Source organism: Neofelis nebulosa, chromosome 5, assembly GCF_028018385.1.
Source record: "Neofelis nebulosa isolate mNeoNeb1 chromosome 5, mNeoNeb1.pri, whole genome shotgun sequence".
Lineage (NCBI taxonomy): Eukaryota > Metazoa > Chordata > Mammalia > Carnivora > Felidae > Neofelis > Neofelis nebulosa.
This window is the reverse complement of record NC_080786.1, coordinates 130,360,857-130,379,681: the sequence shown is the minus strand read 5'-3', so window position 1 is coordinate 130,379,681 and position 18,825 is coordinate 130,360,857. Positions and strand designations below refer to the sequence as shown.

Below are 18,825 nucleotides of genomic sequence, written 5' to 3'. Positions count from 1 at the left end.
GTTGTGTTCACTGAACTTCCTCAGGCTTGAGGTACAGAAGCATCCTTTGTAAAAAAAAGATGTCTTTTGAACTTTCTGCATTAAAATATAATTTCTACGGAAATCCAGAGTCCCTCTCTCTCTCTCTCTCCCCCTCTGTCCCTCTCCCCTGCTCCCATTCTCTCTCTAAAATAAAAAATAAAATAAATGAACCAGAGGCAAGAAATATGATTTGATAATAAATATTAAATATCATACATTAATGAAGTATCATTCTATTTATTGTTCATTATCAAGATTTAAGTATGTCAAATATACTATCTCAAACCCAGCTGACAAAAGAGGTTGGGTAATACTGTCATAGCTAATTTTCATGAACTACAATTAAGCGAGAAGTAAAGAGGCAGGCATTCCTATTTCTATATAGTCATGTAAAAAGGGAAGGATCTAAAAACTAGTCCCATCATAAGCTTTCCTTTGGTATCCTCATTTTATGAAATAAAGCTGCAGGAGAGTAAGGCTCAGAAACACCATATTTAGACATAAAAGATAAAATGTTATTCACAAAGGAAACTAAAGCCTGCTTTTCCATCTTTGTTAGGAACAACATGCAACTCCTAAATATTTACACTAGTTTTCATTCAGAAAATCCACCACTCCATATAGGCAACAGTCTCAGAGAGCAGGGTGCCTTATCCACAAGTGCTCAGGAAGTGACTTCTGATTGAGAAGTTAGTGCAATGCCATCATCAGTACTAAAATATAATAACTCAAAGTGTATTTCTTGTTGACAATGTGTCAAAAATACTATTACAAATACAAAAAGTACTACATTATATTATTTTTAAGTTTTTGTCATTCAAGACAGAAATTTTTGTCAATTAACAGGAAATCAGATGTCATATTATTATATATTTCAAACAGCACAAGAAAGCCACGAAACTGGTCATTTAGGAGAATACAGGTTGTTTGTGTTTTTGTTTTTGTTTTTTTTAAAGAAAATGAAGAGCAGTATAGACAAATTTCATTTGAACATAATCCCTAATATCTTTTCTTTTTCTTACACTTTCGGAACTTTTGGCTATATTCATTTCCTCTATTATTTTCTGTGCTACTGTCACTGTCACTGGTTTGTTTTTGCCTCTTTCGTTTATTCGTCTGATGAAGGTCAGGTTCACTGGGCTGTTGGTGAGTCCATTCGTAAGAGCTGGGTCCAGCCTCTAGATCTGGAACACAGTTTAGGGGAGAAGACATGGCCGTGCTACTGGGAAGCGGTGCCGTCACCTCGTAGTACGGAAGCTGCAGTGCTGGGTTATACGCGTGCCACTGCCGTGAAAAAGAAGATAATCTTCTACCAAAACAAGCCCAAACGTTTAAAAAAAGTTAACAGTTACAAATAACTACGAGCAAACTAAACCACGTGTTAGAAGGACAGTGACTTTTCAAAACAGGAATGTGGTAGTTTCCTTAAATGGTTAATGTGAAGATCGAAGGTAGTATATGCCTTATTACAATACAGATTAGTGCTGCCTTACAGAAATACAGTACAAGCCACAGATACAGTTTTACATTTTCTAGTAGCTACAATACGAAAATAAAATATATTGTTTATAATACTGTTTCTAATATTAATAATGTATTTTATTTATCCCAAAATATCCCAAATACTGTCATTTGAACATGTGAATAATATAAGAATTATTAATGAGCTTTTTTACTTTCCCTTTTCCATACCAAGTCTTTAAAATTTGGTGTGCATGTTACACTTATAGCACGTCTCAATTAAGATGCTACATTTGCACAGACAATACTTGATCTGAATTTAGATTATCCAAAATTTACATTTGAAAAAGGAGATTCACATACCCAAGGTTTCAAATATTCTTAAAAATATTCTAATAACTGGGGGCGCCTGAGTGGTTCAGTCGGTTAAGCGTCCGACTTCAGCTCAGATCATGATCTCCCGGTTTGTGGGTTCGAGCCCCGCGTCAGGCCCTGTGCTGATGGCTCAGAGCCTGGAGCCTGCTTCGGATTCTGTGTCCCCCTCTCTCTATGCCCTTCCCCTGCTCATGCTCTGACTCTCTCTCCTTCAAAAATAAACATTAAAAAAATTTAAAAAATATTCTAATAACTGAACTGAGTATCTGTTTTTAAATTGTAATAAAAATTAAAATTAAGTAAAATTAAAACTCAGCTCCTTATTCTCACATGCGGCTAATGGCCACCGTACGATAGAGCATGTTTGTCCACTATTAAGATAGAGAGACACTTTCTTGTTTTTAATTCAAATTTCTAACTACATAAAGTAGATGAAAGATTAATAGAGACAAAATGAACTTGTGTGTGTGAGTACATGCATGGGTGTGTATGTTTCTCATCTCTACCAACAACATGACATGTAGGAAGAAGGGTATTGACAGTTTTGAATGAGAACTAGTTGTCTGTTAATATCTCACTGTAACTAAGAAAAATTTTTTCCAGAAGTTCAATTCTTGATGTTCCTTATGTTTACAAAAGGAAATGCCTACCTGAAACATCTGAAGCTCACATATATGTTGGATATTTAAAAAAAATCACAACCTGTGAATCACACTACTTGTGTTACAATCCCACATCTGTCACTGACAAGCTGTCTTGGGCCTATTTGTATCCCTCAGTTTTATTAGGCATAAAATGAAGAGTTAAAAGAAAAATATTTTCCTAAGTTCCCCTTTAACTTATTGTGACCATACTAATAATTTCTAGGCTGGAACTACATTTTTGAGAGCCTTTGGAAATAATGCAGTTTACTCTACCAACTGAGAACCTAAACTAAATTAAATTTAAATGAGAACTCTCTATTCAAATTTTCCTTGGACCACAGTACATCCTCACTACCATCTACCCACTTTGTACGGACACACTTACTCAGATACTAAGTTTGAGACTGAAGATGCCTGTGTTAGAGCCGACCACCACTGGGCAGAAGACAGCCTCTGCCTTCACTCCAGGTTGAGATTTGAGAACCGTAAGTTCCACCATAGTCTGTATTATATTATACATTGAACCAAAGGCATATCAAACTTACCATTTTCTGAAAGAAAAAATATTCTTGAGGTAAAGTTGCACCGTTAATTGGAAAAAACTGCATGGGAAAGGAAGATCTGCCCACAACTTCTTCATTTCTTTGGGAAGGGAAAAGAAAAATTAACGAACAGTTAAAATTCTTACACACAAATATCCTTTTTTTCTAAAAAACAATAATAATAAAAGCTCTTTGTAATTAAAAAACAAAGCTTCCCTAAGACAACTCGATTAAGATTAATTAACTTTAAACATATACATACAAATGATCAGACATTATACTGATAAAATAGTGACCTCATAGTGCCTTATATCTTATTAATTACTAACACACTGAAATCTAAATATATAGAGTCACATCTGACTTTCTGATAGGAAAATGTTCAATATGTTATATTTGTACAAAGAAAAAGAACACTTAGATATGAAGAGAGCAAAGCTAGTCATTAGTAACCACCAAGAATGCATTTAATTTTCTACAGATATAAAAAGTGAAAGAAATATAGAATTTATCCTCAATTTATTTTGGAAGGTATCTTCACTGTTTAACTAGAAAAATTATGCTCTTTCCTAAATGGACTGCTAATGTTACCATCAAGCCATGTTTGCTGATTTCTTTCACACATGAATTAAGATAATAAAAATCCCTAATTCAAGAACAGTTGTGAGCTAAAGTTTCATTTGTAAGTGTAATATTTGCTTCTATGAAGATGTTTAATAAATTCCAATGTTAGAACAACTAGCCTTCATTTGCTACTTGCTCCTCAGTATTCCACAATTTTAATGCTAATACGACTAATCCTTAGGAAAGAGATGTGCTGGGAGAAAGGGTAAAACTAACACAGGCATGTTTTTGGGACCTGGGAAGATGGCGGTGTAGGAGGAGGCTGGGCTCACCTCCTCCTGCTGATCACTTAGATTCCACCCACATTGGCCTAAATAGCCCAGAAAACCATCAGAAGACTAGCAGAACGGACTCCAGAGCCAAGCATAGACAGAGGCCCATAGAAGAGGGTAGGAAGGACAGAGAGGCAGTGCATGCTACACGGACTGGCGGGAGGGAACCAGGGTGGTGGATGGGCAGCCCGCCCGGCAGGGCAGAGCCCCGAGTCTGAATCGCAAAAATGGAGGGGCTGGACTCCGTGAGTTCTGACAGCCAGCGGAACTTAACATCTGGAATGTTATAAGTCAACAGCTCTGCTCTTGGAGAGCAGGGAGGGCGAGAGGACGCCAGGAGAGTTGTTGAGCCCCGGAAGAGAGATCAGCTCAGCAGGGGAACAAAGGCACTGGCAGGCGCCCTCTCCCTCTCTCATTCCCCAGCCAAAATTCCAAAGGGAACCAGTTCCTGTCACTGAACTTGCTTGCACCCTGCAAACACCCAACGCTGTGCTTCTGTGGATCCATCCCTCCAACAGGCCTGCCTCCCTCCAGGTGCTGCAGGGCCCCTCCCGCAGGGGACCACCAATGTCAAAGTGAGCTAAGCCTGCCCCTCCCGTCCCTGTGCACCTTGTGGATCCACCCCAGCTAATACGCCAGATCCCATCGAAGCAGCACCACAAGCCTGGCAGTGTGCAAGTAGCCCAGACAGGGGCCGCACCACTCCACAGTGAGTCCTGACTCTGGGAGAGGGGAAGATAAGGTACACACCAGTCTGACTGTGGCCCCAGCAGTGAGCTAGGGGCAGACATTGGGTCTGACTGTGGCCCTGCCCAACAACACAAGTAACTCAGAACAGCACAGAAGTGCCTTGCAGTTTGGAGCCATCACAGGGACTACCAAAAATGACAAAATGGAAGAATTATCCTCAAAGAAACTCCAGGAAGTAGCGACAGCTAATGAATTGATCAAAAACAATTTAAGCAATATACAAGAACAAGAATTTAGAATAATAGTCATGAAATTAATCGCTGGGGTTGAAAAACACATACCGGACAGCAGGGAATCTATTGCTACAGAGATCAAAAGACTAGGAAATAGTCATGAGGAGCTAAAAAAATGATATAAATGAGGTGCAAAATAAAATGGAAGTGGCCATAGCATGGATTGAAGAGGCAGAGGAGAGAATAGGTGAATTAGAAGATAAAATTATTGAAAAAGAGGAAGCTGAGAAAAAGAGAGATAAAAAAATCCAGGAGTATGAGGGGAGAATTAGAGAACTGAGTGATGCAATCAAATGGAACAATATCCATATTAGGAATTCCAGAAGAAGAAGAGAGAGAGAAAGGGGCTGAAGGTGTACTTGAAGAAATAATAGCTGAGAACTTCCCTGATCTGGGGAAGGAAAAAGGCATTGAAATCCAAGAGGCACAGAGAACTCCCTTCAGATGTAACTTGAATTGATCTTCTGCACAACATATCATAGTGAAACTGGCAAAATACAAGGATAAAGAGAAAATTCTGAAAGTAGCTAGGGATAAACAGGCTCTAACTTACAAAGGTAGACACATAAGAATAGTAGCAGACCTATCTACTGAAACTTGGCAGGCCAGAAAGGAATGGCAGGAAATCTTTAATGTGACGAACAGAAAAAAAAATATGCAGCCGAAAATCCTTTATCAAGCAAGTCTGTCATTCAGAATAGAAGAGATAAAGGTTTTCCCAAAGAAACAAAAACTGAAGGAATTCATCACCACTAAACCAGCCCTACAAGAGATCCTAAGGGGGAATTCTGTGAGTGAAATGTTGCAAGGACCACAAAGTACCAGAGACATCACTACAAGCATGAAACTACAGACATCATAATGACTCTAAACCCATATCTTTATATAATAACACTGAATGTAAATGGGCTAAATGTTCCAACCAAAAGACACAGGGTATCATAATGGATAAAAAAACAAGACCCATCTATTTGCTGTCTACAAGAGACTCATTTTAGACCTGAGGACACCTTCAGATTGAAAGCGAGGGGATGCAGAACTATCATGCTACTGGAAGTCAAAGGAAAGCTGGAGTAGCCATACTTATATCAGACAAACTAGACTTTAAATTTCAGGCTGTAACAAGAGATGAAGAAGGGCATTATATAATAATTACAGGGTCTATCCATCAGGAAGAGCTAACAATTATAAATGTCTATGCGCTGAATATGGGAGCTCCCAAATATATAAAACAATTAATCACAAACATAATCAATCTTATTAATAAGAATGTGGTAATTTCAGGGGACTTTTAATACCCCACTTACAACAATGGATAGATCATCTAGACACAGGATCAATAAAGAAACAAGGGCCCTGAATGATACAGTGGACCAGATGGACTTGACAGATATATTTAGATATATCTGCATCCCAAAGCAACAGAATATACTTTCTTCTTGAGTGCACATGGAACATTCTCCAAGATAGATCACATATTGAGTCACAAAACAGCCCTTCATAAGTATAAAAGAATTGAGATCATACCATGCACACTTTCAGACCACAATGCTATGAAACTTGAAATCAGCCACAGGAAAAAGTCTGGAAAACCTCCAAAAGCATGGAGGTTAAAGAACACCCTACTAAAGAATGAATGGGTTAACCAATGGAAACAAATGAAAATACAACAATCCAAACACTTTGGGATGCAGCGAAGGCAGTCCTGAGATGAAAATACATTGCAATCCAGGCCTATCTCAAGAAACAAGAAAAATCCCAAATACAAAATCTAACAGCACACCTAAAGGAAATAGAAGCAGAACAGCAAAGATACCCCAAACTCAGCAGAAGAAAATAAATAATAAAGATCAGAGCAGAAATAAACAATATAGAATCTAAAAAGCTGTAGAGCAGATCAATGAAACCAAGAGTTGGTTTTTTGAAAAAATAAACAAAATTGATAAACCTCTAGCCAGGCTTCTCAAAAAGAAAAGGGAGATGATCCAAATATATAGAATCACGAATGACAATGGAATTATTACAACTAATCTGTCAGAAATACAAGCAATTATCAGGAAATACTATAAAAAATTATATGCCAACAAATTGGACAACCTGGAAGAAATGGACAAATTCCTAAGCACCCACACACTTCCAAAACTCAAACAGGAAGAAATAGAAAACTTGAACAGACCCATAACCAGCAAAGAAATTGAATCAGTTATCAAAAATCTCCCAACAAATAAGAGTCCAGGACCAGATGGCTTCCCTGGGGAATTCTACCAGACATTTAAAGCAGAGATAATACCTATCCTCCTCAAGCTGTTCCAAAAAATAGAGAGGGAAGGAAAACTTCCAGACTCATTCTATGAAGCCAGCATTACTTTGATTCCCAAACCAGATAGAGACCCAGCAAAAAATAGAACTACAGGCCAATATCCCTAGTGAATATGGAGGCAAAAATTCTCAATAAGATACTAGCAAATCGAATTCAACAGTGTATAAAAAGAATTATTCACCATGATCAAGTGGGATTCATTCCTGGGCTGCAGGACTGGTTCAACATTCGCAAATCAATCAATGTGATACATCACATTAATAAAAGAAAAAATAAGAACCATATGAGCCTGTCAATCGATGCAGAAAAAGCATTTGACAAAATTCAGCATCCTTTCTTAATAAAAACTCTAGAGAAAGTCGAGATAGAAGGAACATACTTAAACATCATAAAAGCCACTTATGAAAAGCCCACAGCTAACATCATCCTCAATAGGGAAAAACTGAGAGCTTTCTCCCTGAGATCAGGAACACGACAGGGATGTCCACTCTCACTGCTATTGTTTAACATAGTGTTGGAAGTGCTAGCATCAGCAATCAGACAACAAAAGGAAATCAAAGGCATCAAAATTGGCAAAGATGAAGTCAAGCTTTCACTTGTTGCAGATGACATGATATTATACATGGAAAACCCAATAGACTCTACAAAAGTCTGCTAGAACTGATACATGAATTCAGCTAAGTCACAGGATACAAATTTAATGTACAGAAATCAGTTGCATTCTTATACACTAATAATGAAGCAACAGAAAGACAAATAAAGAAACTGATCCCATTCCCAATTGCACCAAGAAGCATAAAATACCTAGGAATAAACCTAACTAAAGATGTAAAAGATCTGTATGCTGAAAACTATAGACAGCTTATGAAGGAAATTGAAGAAGATAACAAAGAAATGGGAAAACATTCATACTCATGGATTGAAAGAATAAATATTGTTAAAATGTCAATACTACCCAAAGCTATCTACACATTCACTGCAATCCCAATCAAAACTGCACCAGCATTCTTCTCAAAGCTAGAACAAGCAATCCTAAAATTTGTATGGAACCACAAACGACCCCGAATAGCCAAAGTAATTTTGAAGAAGAAGACCAAAGTGGGAAGCATCAAAATCCCAGACTTTAGCCTCTACTACAAAGCAGTAATCATCAAGACAGCATGGTATTGGCACAAAAACAGACACATTGACCAATGGAATAGAACAGAAATCCCAGAATTGGATCCACAAATTTATGGCCAACTAATTTTTGACAAAGTAGGAAAGAATATCCAATGGAAAAAAGACAGTTTCTTTAACAAATGGTGCTGGGAGAACTGGACAGCAACATGCAGAAGAATGAAACTAGACCACTTTCTTACACCATTCACAAAAATAAACTCAAAATGGATGAAGGACCTGAATGTGAGACAGAAAACCATCAAAAGCCTAGAGGAGAAAGCAGGAAAAAACCTCTCTGACCTCAGCCGCAGCAATTTCTTACTTGACACATCTCCAAAGGCAAGGGAATTAAAAGCAAAAATGAACTACTGGGACCTCATCAAGATAAAAAGCTTCTGCACTGCAAAGGAAACAATCAACAAAACTAAAAGGCAACCGATGGAATGGGAAAAGATATTTGCAAATGACATATCAGACAAAGGGCTAGTATCCAAAATCTATAAATAACACACCAAACTCCACACCTGAAAAACAAATAATCCAGTGAAGAAATGGGCAGAAGACATGAGCAGACATTTCTCTAAAGAAGACATCCAGATGGCCAACAGGCACATGTAAAGATGCTCAACGTCGCTCCTCATCAGGGAAATACAAATCAAAACCACACTCAGATACCACCTCACGCCAGTCAGAGTGGCCAAAATGAACAAATCAGGAGAATATAGTTGCTGGCGAGGATGTGGAGAAATGAGAACCCTCTTGTACTGTTGGTGGGAATGCAAACTGGTACAGCCGCTCTGGAAAACAGTGTGGAGATTCCTCAAAAAATTAACAATAGATCTACCCTATGACCCAGCAATAGCACTGCTAGGAATTTACCCAAGGGATACAGGAGTGCTGATGCATAGGGAGACTTGTACCCCAATGTTTATAGCAGCACTTTCAACAATAGCCAAATTATCGAAAGAGCCTAAATGTCCATTAACTGATGAATGGATAAAGAAATTGTGGTTTATATACACAATGGAATACTTGGCAATGAGAAAGAATGAAATATGGCCTTTTGCAGCAATGTAGATGGAACTAGAGAGTGTTATGATAAGTGAAATAAGTCATATAAAGACAGAGACCATATGTTTTCACTCGTATGTGGATTCTGAGAAACTTAACAGAAGACCATGGGGGAGGGGAAGGGAAAAAAAAAAAGGTAGAGAGGGAAGGAGCCAAACCATAAGAGTCTCTTAAAAACTGAGAATAAAGTGAGGTTGATGGGGGATAGGAGGGAGGGGAGGGTGGGTGATGGGCACTGAGGAGGGCACCTGTTGGGATGAGCACTGGGTGTCATATGGAAACCAATTTGACAATAAATTTCATATTAAAAAAACTAACACAGGCAGGTAAAGGCAAAAATGAGGACAGGTGAATGACAGGAAGCAGTTAGATGGATAGGCAGAGATTCCATTTATAAGCAGTGACAGTATTGCAAAAACCAGAGGAAGAGTAAATTTCATTAAGGAAGGAATTAGACAGCTGTCAGTTATAAAAGAGGAAGTGTATGGGAAGTAAGGATGTGAAGGATGAAAGATTTTTCGGTGGGGGGCGGGGAATATAATAGCCTGATTTGGAGACAAGGTGCAAAGACCAGAACATGTGTATAGAACAAGCGATAGTAAAGAAACAAATGGAAAGTGCAATGAAATTCTAGAGTAGGGAAGATATGACCTCAGTAGCAGAAATAGTGAAATTAGCACCATCATGAAAGCAATTACAGATTCTCTAAAACCACGATCCTTCCTATGTGAGTATCTGGGCACGCACAGTTTTCTACATAGAAGAATTGCAAGTAAATTGGGAAGGGTTATGAGCTAAACTGTCACCTCCAAATTTATTATTTTGAAATCCTAACCCCCTATACCTCAGAATGCGACCTTATTTGGAAATAGGATTGTTGCAGATATAATCAAGAGGAGGTCATACTAGAGTAGCATGAGCCGCTAATCCAATAGGACTGGTGTGTTTATTTTTGTATTTTTATTTTTTTAAATGTTTATTTATTTATTTATTTTGAGAGAGAGAATGAGAGACTGGGGGGAGGGGGAGGCAGAGAGAAGGAGAGACAGAGTCCCAAGCAGCCTCCGTGCTGTCATGTGCAGACGCTGATGCGGGGCTCAAGCTCATGAACTGTAAGATCATGACCTGAGCTGAGATCAAGAGTTGGACGCTTAACTGACTGAGCCACCCAGGTGCCCCAGGACTGGTGTCTTTATAAAAGGGGGAAATTTAGAGATGGGTGCACACAGGGAAAACACCATATGAAGATGAAGGCAGAGATATAGGTGATGGGTCTATAAGCTAAGGAATATCAATATTGCCAAATAACCAGGAGATGCTAAGGGAGAGACACAGAACAGACTCTTTCTCACAGCCCTCAGAAGGAACTAACTCTGTGGGCACCTTGATCTTGGGCTCCTAGCCTTCAGAACTGTGAGACAAAATATTTCTGTTGTTTAAGTACCTGTTTGTGGTACTTTGTTATGACAGCTTTAACAAACTAATTCAGGAACTATTTATTAAAAACAGAAGGTATGAGAGGCAATCAATAGAAGCACAAGAACCCTTTTCCAAGAAAGACCAGTGAAAGATGAAGGGTTTGACATGTACACCACTTTTCTCTGGACATTACTATAGCCTATTCTCATTCTTCCTTTATGATATAACAAATAACTAGAAGATAAGGTACTACTACCGATGAAGTGTAGTATTATGGAATATACTTATAATTCTGATTTTCTACCCTAGAATTTGTGATGAGTTAGTTTGTAAAACGTAAGTACAGAATACAAGAGTTATGTTAACATCTTATAGGGTTTGTCTTGTCTTTCTACCTCTGCTCAAATCGTAGCAATAACTTGTTCCTTCCTAATTCCTGAGAAAAAAGAGGTATATTTTACCATGAGAAGAGGGGAAACTCTCATATTAAATATATAGCTCAATTCAGGAGTCTATAGCACTTCCCCTACCAACACAGTTAGTTACTCTCTCCTTTTTGGTAACACTGGCTGAAAGTGTTCACTGAATACTTGCTATGTGTCCAGTATTTTAAATCCATTGCATTTATTACAAAATTTGATTCTCATAATAATCTCTGAGGTATTATCTTTGTTTTATTTTAAGTTTATTTATTTATTTTGAGAGAGAGAGAGAGAGAGAGAGAGAGAGAGGGAGAGAATGAGCAGGGGAGGGGCAGAGAGAGAGTGAGAGAGAGAATCCCAAGTAGGTTCTGCACTGTCAGTGCAGAGCCCGACACGGGGCTCGAACTCATGAACCGTGAGATCATGACCTGACCTGAAACCAAGAGTTGGATGCTTAACTGACTGAGTCACCTATGCGCCCTTTATCCTCATTTTAAAGACAGGTTATGGTGTGGTGAAATAACCTGTCCAAGGTCATAACATTAAAACAGTGGTAAAAGCAGAATTCAAATTCAGGCAATTTGATGTCAGCACCTACTTTTTAACTTCTAATGTCCCTGATACAGAAATGCTGGGAAGAAAGATGATGTGAAGCACACTGTGTTTTATTTGGGATGAAATAGTTTTACTACAGATAAGCCTGTGTAATTGTCAGTCCTAAGAGGCACTGCCTTATGCCTCAGAGAGACAGGAGTTTCGGCTACAGCTAGTTTACTTGAGAATATTCGGTTCTGCTGCAGAAGGCAAAAACAAACAAGATGGATGAAATGCTTGTAATAGACTCTAAGTAAGCTGGCGGTTTATGGAACAGTGATGAAGCTGGGTTAGAGATAGAATAAGCAAATCACTTGGGAGATAAAGGCAGAATTTATAATATATATTAAATATAGATAGGAAATAAGTTAGTATCCTGCCAGACATGCTATAGATAGATTCAACAGAATATAGGATGGAATAAGTAAGAACGTTACTTATGGACAGAAAGGGAAAGAAACACCATGTCCTCATCATGTCACCCCTGGGCTAACAATTATGTTGCTTCTCTTATCTTTGCTCTGCCTCAGAAACTCAGATAAACCTGGGGGCATCTAGCAGACTAACCAACAAGTTACTTGTGTGGCCAGGTATATTTGCCCCTGACCCTCTTTGAGAAGGAAAATTCTGGGAATATTCCATCTGAATGGATATCCTTATTGAACCTCAACTCTAGTTCTCAGAAGCACGCTAGCAGTGAGGAAGGCTGATGCAGCAGAGCGAAAAACGGTGCATGAATATTAGTGTAACCAGAACACGGTACGCTGGTCCTTCGGCCCACTTGTACCCACTGCTTAAGTGTGCTAACCTATCCATGTGTCTTTTAAATTGGTTTAATAGACAGTGTGACTCAAACATCTTAATTCAGTTTGAGAGTCCTTCTGTTCCATGACCTCTGGGATAGCTTGCCTGACAATGTCCTTAGAGGCTAACGTTGCATCGAAAAATCAGCCAATGCAAAATTTTAGAATATTTGGAAAATTACAATAGGGAAGTTCTAAAAAGTAGTAAAATAAATAACAGAATGGCTTAATGGCAGAAGGCTTTATTTCAAGACTAGCCACTACCACTTTTTCATCTTCATGACCTTAAAAATTAGTTAACGTTTGCATTTCAATTTATTCAAATATAAAATATGGATAATGGTATCTCTGTGATCATCACAATGACACCTTGGATGCTTAAGTAATTTAACAACTATGACAGGCACAAGGTAAACCATAAAGAACACTAGAAACATAAATCTCTCCCACCTACTGATGAAAATATTAAAACCCCACTTTAAATGAAAATATTTTGTCACTTTTCATGGTTTCAGAAAAAAAGTGAATTGCTTAATTGTATCCTATGTCTAAATAGTAAGGTTTTACAATAGTCCAGTATATATAAAAACTACTGCTGGTATAAGAACACATTTATTTGCTTTACCTTTTTGAAAAAAAATATTTTTAATTACCTGTAGCTGTGTGAATTTATCTTAACACAGCTCTCAAAACTTTGGTTGGCTGGTTCAGAAGAGCGAGAGCTCCCTATGGAAGAAATAGAACAACTGATTACTTAATGGTACATTTTTTTTTTTTTTGAGTTCTAACATTAAGCCATACAGAAACTCGAAACCTGAAAGGATTTAGCACTGGTTAAAATTCCTTAATCATATAATTAAGATACCCAAATATATCTTTGATCTCCCAAGTAATATTTATAAATTATTTACATCACTGCAAATGAATGAATTACAACCAAGATTTGTCCAAAGTAATGGCTGTACAGAAAAATGATACTGATATGGGACCATAAGGTCCCTGATGTTGTATTGTTCTACATGCCTGTAGACTAACAATGGCAAACATTTGTGTTATTTGCATCCTTTGTAGAATGCATGAGTTCTCCAACCTGCACTGGCAAAAGCGGATGCAACCTTAGGATGCTGAGCAGCTGGCTGGGATGTGTCAGAACATACTATGTCGTGGCCCATTTTACCAGTCCTTGTGAGTTAACTGGAAAGTACTTGAGAGCATTATACAGCTAATTAGCTTTGAGAAAACATTAACAAAACAAATAAAAGAAAGAAACACAAGGAGAAACCCTTTTCCTTTGCAATGAGGTATTGTTTTCTTATTCTTATTCGTTTTTAGTATAATGAGAGGAATAAAAAACAAACAAGGAATACATCAATATCCTTGAATAATCTGGGGAGGGAGGGAACATAAGCATCCCAAGCCCTGCACCATGAGCATAAGCATCACCTCTATCAGTCCCTCAAAGGAAAGAGGTAGAGCAGTAGCACAGTGTTCCCTGGTATTTAACAAGTTGTTGGGGGGTATGCAGGAGAAGGCATTTGAGGTCATTCATGTCAGGAAGCTTTCCTCCAGTTACTGAGGGTCACTCTGCAGCCACTTTCAGCCAGCTGCTCTTGCAGGGACTTTGATCCAGGGCAATATGTAGAGCATGGTTTTCCCAGAAGAATGACTAAGACACTCACTATACCTTCCAAATAGTAGGTATTTGATACCATACATTAGCAGTGACGAGAAGATTAGCAAATAGCCTTGCTGTATAAAGGCTAGAGCTGTGTGTCCGCAGTTCATTTAGATTTGCTTAATTTAAAACAGCAAATAGCAATATCGTAGCTACCTTCTGGCTGGTACTAAGATAGAACATTTTAAATTTTCATATAGAAAAAAGTGCTATAGAGTTGGCAATACTAATTAGTCATATAACATTTTCAATGTCCACATGTATTTTGAGAAAATTTAACAGAGACCACAAGGGCCCTATACATCATATAGAACACACAATATTTACACCTCTGAGAACAACACCATCAACAAAACACACTTGGAAGATTCATCGATGGCAAGACCTACCAAATCGATACTGTACATTAATTGGTCTTCCATATAAACGAATTCCATTCAGCAAAGCTATGGCATAAGACACTGATTCAGGGTGTTTAAAGCAGACAAATCCAAAAGACTTCGGCTTTCCTTCTCTGTCTTTGCATATAGTCACTTTGGTTAATGGCCCAGCCTATAAGAAACTTAAAAATTATTTTCTCATAAATCTAAAGATTTTTTTTACATTCAGATAAATCAAGTATATTCAACTTCAAAGTTAAAAAAAATTGTTAGCAATAATAGCTTTATGTAGTTCTGCAAATAATACATTTTACTAACAGTAATATTTCATCACACTTTCTGGTATTTTTTGGCTGATCAAGGAAACATTTGTAGTATTAGGAACAGAAAACCCTCTGTTAGGCTTAACAAAACAATGTAGAGAGCATTTAAATCTAGGAATGAAATACTACTTTTCTCCATACATATTAACTGTGTAAACTCAAAAATAAATTGAAATCACCAACCTAATGTTATTTGAGTGATCCTAAAAAAAGTGTTAATATTGTATTGAGCCTAATTTCTTTTGTCAAGATTAAACATTTTTACAAGAGAAACTAAATTTATCATGTGTTTTGAGCTAATAATCCTATTTGGTAAATATTTCCAAAGAAAAAGTTGTAATATCTTTAAAACTTTTAAGTAGGTGCACTATTTATATGAATGAAAAATTAGAAAGATTCCAAATCCAACAATGGGTGAATATTATTCCATTGCGTATTGCTAAAGTGGGATAAAATAAATTTAAAATATTCAGATTGTATTTATAGTAAAACCTATAACTAGCAAAACAGAGTTAAAAAGTAGATGCAAATATTATAAAAAAGTGTTAATTAAAACTAAAAACTTACATCTCCCCCATTATAAGTGTTACAGGTAGTACACACAAAGATTTATAAACAAGATTTAATGGCAAATGGTTCATACTTTTTAATTGTATATTAATGATTGATTACTTTTCTCTGTAGAGTTGGATAAATAAACTGCCTTTAAAGAAAAATGTTAACTATTATCTTTAAAATTATACTATATTTTAAGATTCAGTCTTTCTTTTTTTTCATTTTCTGCTTTCCCAGGGACTAGCTCATCCTTCCCTCTGACTTCAAGGACCACTTCACCAACAAATCTATTTGTTATACTCATGACTCCTAGAGACCTCTGTGTGACTGTACTTCAGACTCAACACATTTGAAACTGCATTCATTATCTTTCTCCCCCACATCTTTACTTCAGTATTTCTTAGTCAAAAGTACAAAAATATTAAACCTGATTTTCTCACATCAAAGGATAATGAGAAATTAAAAAAAAAACTAGTAAAAGGATAAATACACAGTAATAAAATAAAATCAATTTTAATCAGTATTGTTCTTCTACAGATATTATATATAAAATCACAAATGAACAGAATATGCTTAAATGCTTTGAATTTCACAAATTCAAAGATATACCAAAGCATTTTTAAAGATAAATTTCAACAAGATTTGCTCATAGCAACAATCCCATCACCTTTCAATCTTTTTAAAGACTAAGGTTGGGGCGCCTGGGTGGCGCAGTCAGTTGGGCGTCCGACTTCAGCCAGGTCACGATCTCACGGTCCGTGAGTTCGAGCCCCGCGTCGGGCTCTGGGCTGATGGCTCAGAGCCTGGAGCCTGTTTCCGATTCTGTGTCTCCCTCTCTCTCTGTCCCTCCCCCGTTCATGCTCTGTCTCTCTCTGTCCCAAAAATAAATAAACGTTGAAAAAAAAAAAAAAAAGACTAAGGTTATGTGTTTTAAAAAGCCTTTTTAAAAGATACCTCATTTTAGCAAATCCTTCCAGAATACAGAAGGACCAAGGCAAAAATAAAAACATATGCTTGGTTGCCTGATCTCTAATGGTGAAATTATAAAAAATGAGAAAATTTTACATATTTGTATATAATTTATATATTACATTATAATATAATATAATATAATATAATATAATATAATATAATATAATATAATATATACATATATATGTATATAAATAGATGGATCCAGGCCATGCTGACTAGAAATAATGTAAGTGCATGGGGCCTTCATGATTATCCCCAACCCCTTTACCAACTCCCCGCCTTCTTTTTGGAAGCTCATCATTAAAGAAGCCTTCACGGGAAAACAACTATAAGGCTTCTTTCTGTTTTCCTTCCTTTCTTCCTTCCTCCTTCCCTTTCTTTCTTTTTTTTTTTTTTTTTGTCTTAAAATTTTTTTTTCTTTTAGTTAGAGTCATAAGTTTCAAATGATATTTGGGGAAATAACTATAGGAAACTATCAGAACGGATTAAAAAAGGCCAGTTTTTTAAAGTTTTTAAACTTAAGTATCTTTTTAAGAGGGCATATTAGAATAAGCATAAAAGTCTTAAAATCAACAATATTTTTCAAATAATAACAAGTTTTATGTTCCTGGGGTGGGGAGGGAATTCTCTCTACCAAATTGTTTGTATCTATAATTAGCAGTAGACAGAGACAAAGTTAGGGCTTTTCAGAAACTTTATCAAGAACCCTTTTCACCACCGGTACTCATACTTAGTCCTAGAAATTTAGTTTTGCTATAGTCTCCCTTGGAACTTGCCCTTATTAGGACAGAGAGAAGTCATTCTTTCTTGATTTCTCTTGATGTTAGTAGTAATAGTAATACTATCAGTAGTAGCAGTAGTTTGCAGCAGCAAACACAAGTGCCAGGCTCAATTCTAACTGTTTTACCTGGATTAATTTATTTAACCTTCACACCACATCATACTGTAGATGCTATTACTACCATTTGACATTTAAGGAAACTGAAGTACTGAGATATTCATTTACTTGCCCAGTGTCACTTTGCTGACACGAGTCAAACAACTACGCTGTATTACATATCCCCCTCTTTTGTAGATTATCTTAAATCAAAAATTTAATTTAAAATTTTCCCTTTTAGAAAAACCAAGGCCTATCTCTTAAATTTGTATGCTCAGCATCTTACTTTGTGTTTGCCATGTAATTTTTGTACCATTAAACAGTTAGATAGGGGCGCCTGGGTGGCTTGGTCGGTTAAGCGTCCGACTTCGGCTCAGGTCATGATCTCAAGGTCCATGAGTTCCAGCCCCGCGACCGGCTCTGTGCTGACAGCTCAGAGCCTGGGGTCTGTTTCGGATTCTGTGTCTCCCTCTCTCTCTGCCCCTCCCCCATTCATGCTCTGTCTCTCTCTGTCTCAAAAATAAATAAATGTTAAACAGTTAAATAGCTGGATGAAGATATCTCTTTAGCAAGTGACACCTACATGTATATAAAAGGTGAGTGTTTAGAGGAGACAGAGGAGGCTTACTCATGGAAGTCCTAGGTCTCAAAAAGTTTCCAGAAGGTCCTCTTGGTATGAAATACAGGGAGCTTCCCAAGGAATCAATTGGTCAGCTATGATGCGGCTGTCCAAATCACTAAATTTCATTTACCATACTGGAGTAAAAATACCCTCCATATAAAAGGGCTTGGGGGCATAAGTAATGTATAGGGCAACATTTTAAAATCTATACCTCTCATTTCGCTGGATGTAAGGCGTGAGGGTGCTTATTGCCTGAAGGAAGGCAGTGACAGGGCTGTTTTCTGTTTTGCCCAAGATACTCAAGGCCCAGGCAGTTTCTGGGAAGCCCTCACTCAGGGCTGGGCGCTGGGGGGAGCCAAGTCACCCCCTACCCGCAGAACTGTATAGTGGGGACGGCGATAGGACGCACATGATATCACTTCAATGCCAGCTGCTCACGTAGGGACAGGTGCGCCCAAACGGAACTAAACTATAAACCTAGGCTCAGGATGGGGCGGCAAGGGGGCCGGGCACCGGGTGGTCCAGGTGTGCCCCGCCCCTCGGGTTGCGCTTCCGGCTTGACGCTCCCCGCCCCTCCGCCGCCCCCCGCAGACGGTACCTGAAGGAACAGCTCGTAAAGAATCTCTTCCCGTACTCGGGCCTCTAAATTCCCCACAAACACCGTCCTGTCGGCCTCCTCCTGAGCAGGGAACATCCCTCCGGTCTC

The 18,825-nt window shown here is 37.8% G+C and overlaps 1 protein-coding gene across 1 annotated transcript; it reads right to left on the bottom strand.

Annotated features, from left to right (window-relative positions):
- Positions 1 to 205: 205 nt before the first annotated feature.
- Positions 206 to 18,824, bottom strand: RBM11 (RNA binding motif protein 11). Its single transcript, XM_058731745.1, has 5 exons — positions 18,718 to 18,824; positions 14,777 to 14,939; positions 13,366 to 13,438; positions 3,047 to 3,143; positions 206 to 1,305 (listed from the first exon to the last, which is right to left on the bottom strand). Exons 1-5 carry the CDS (start codon positions 18,811 to 18,813, stop codon positions 1,021 to 1,023), a joined length of 714 nt encoding a protein of 237 aa, XP_058587728.1. The 5' UTR covers positions 18,814 to 18,824; the 3' UTR covers positions 206 to 1,020.
- Position 18,825: the final 1 nt, after the last annotated feature.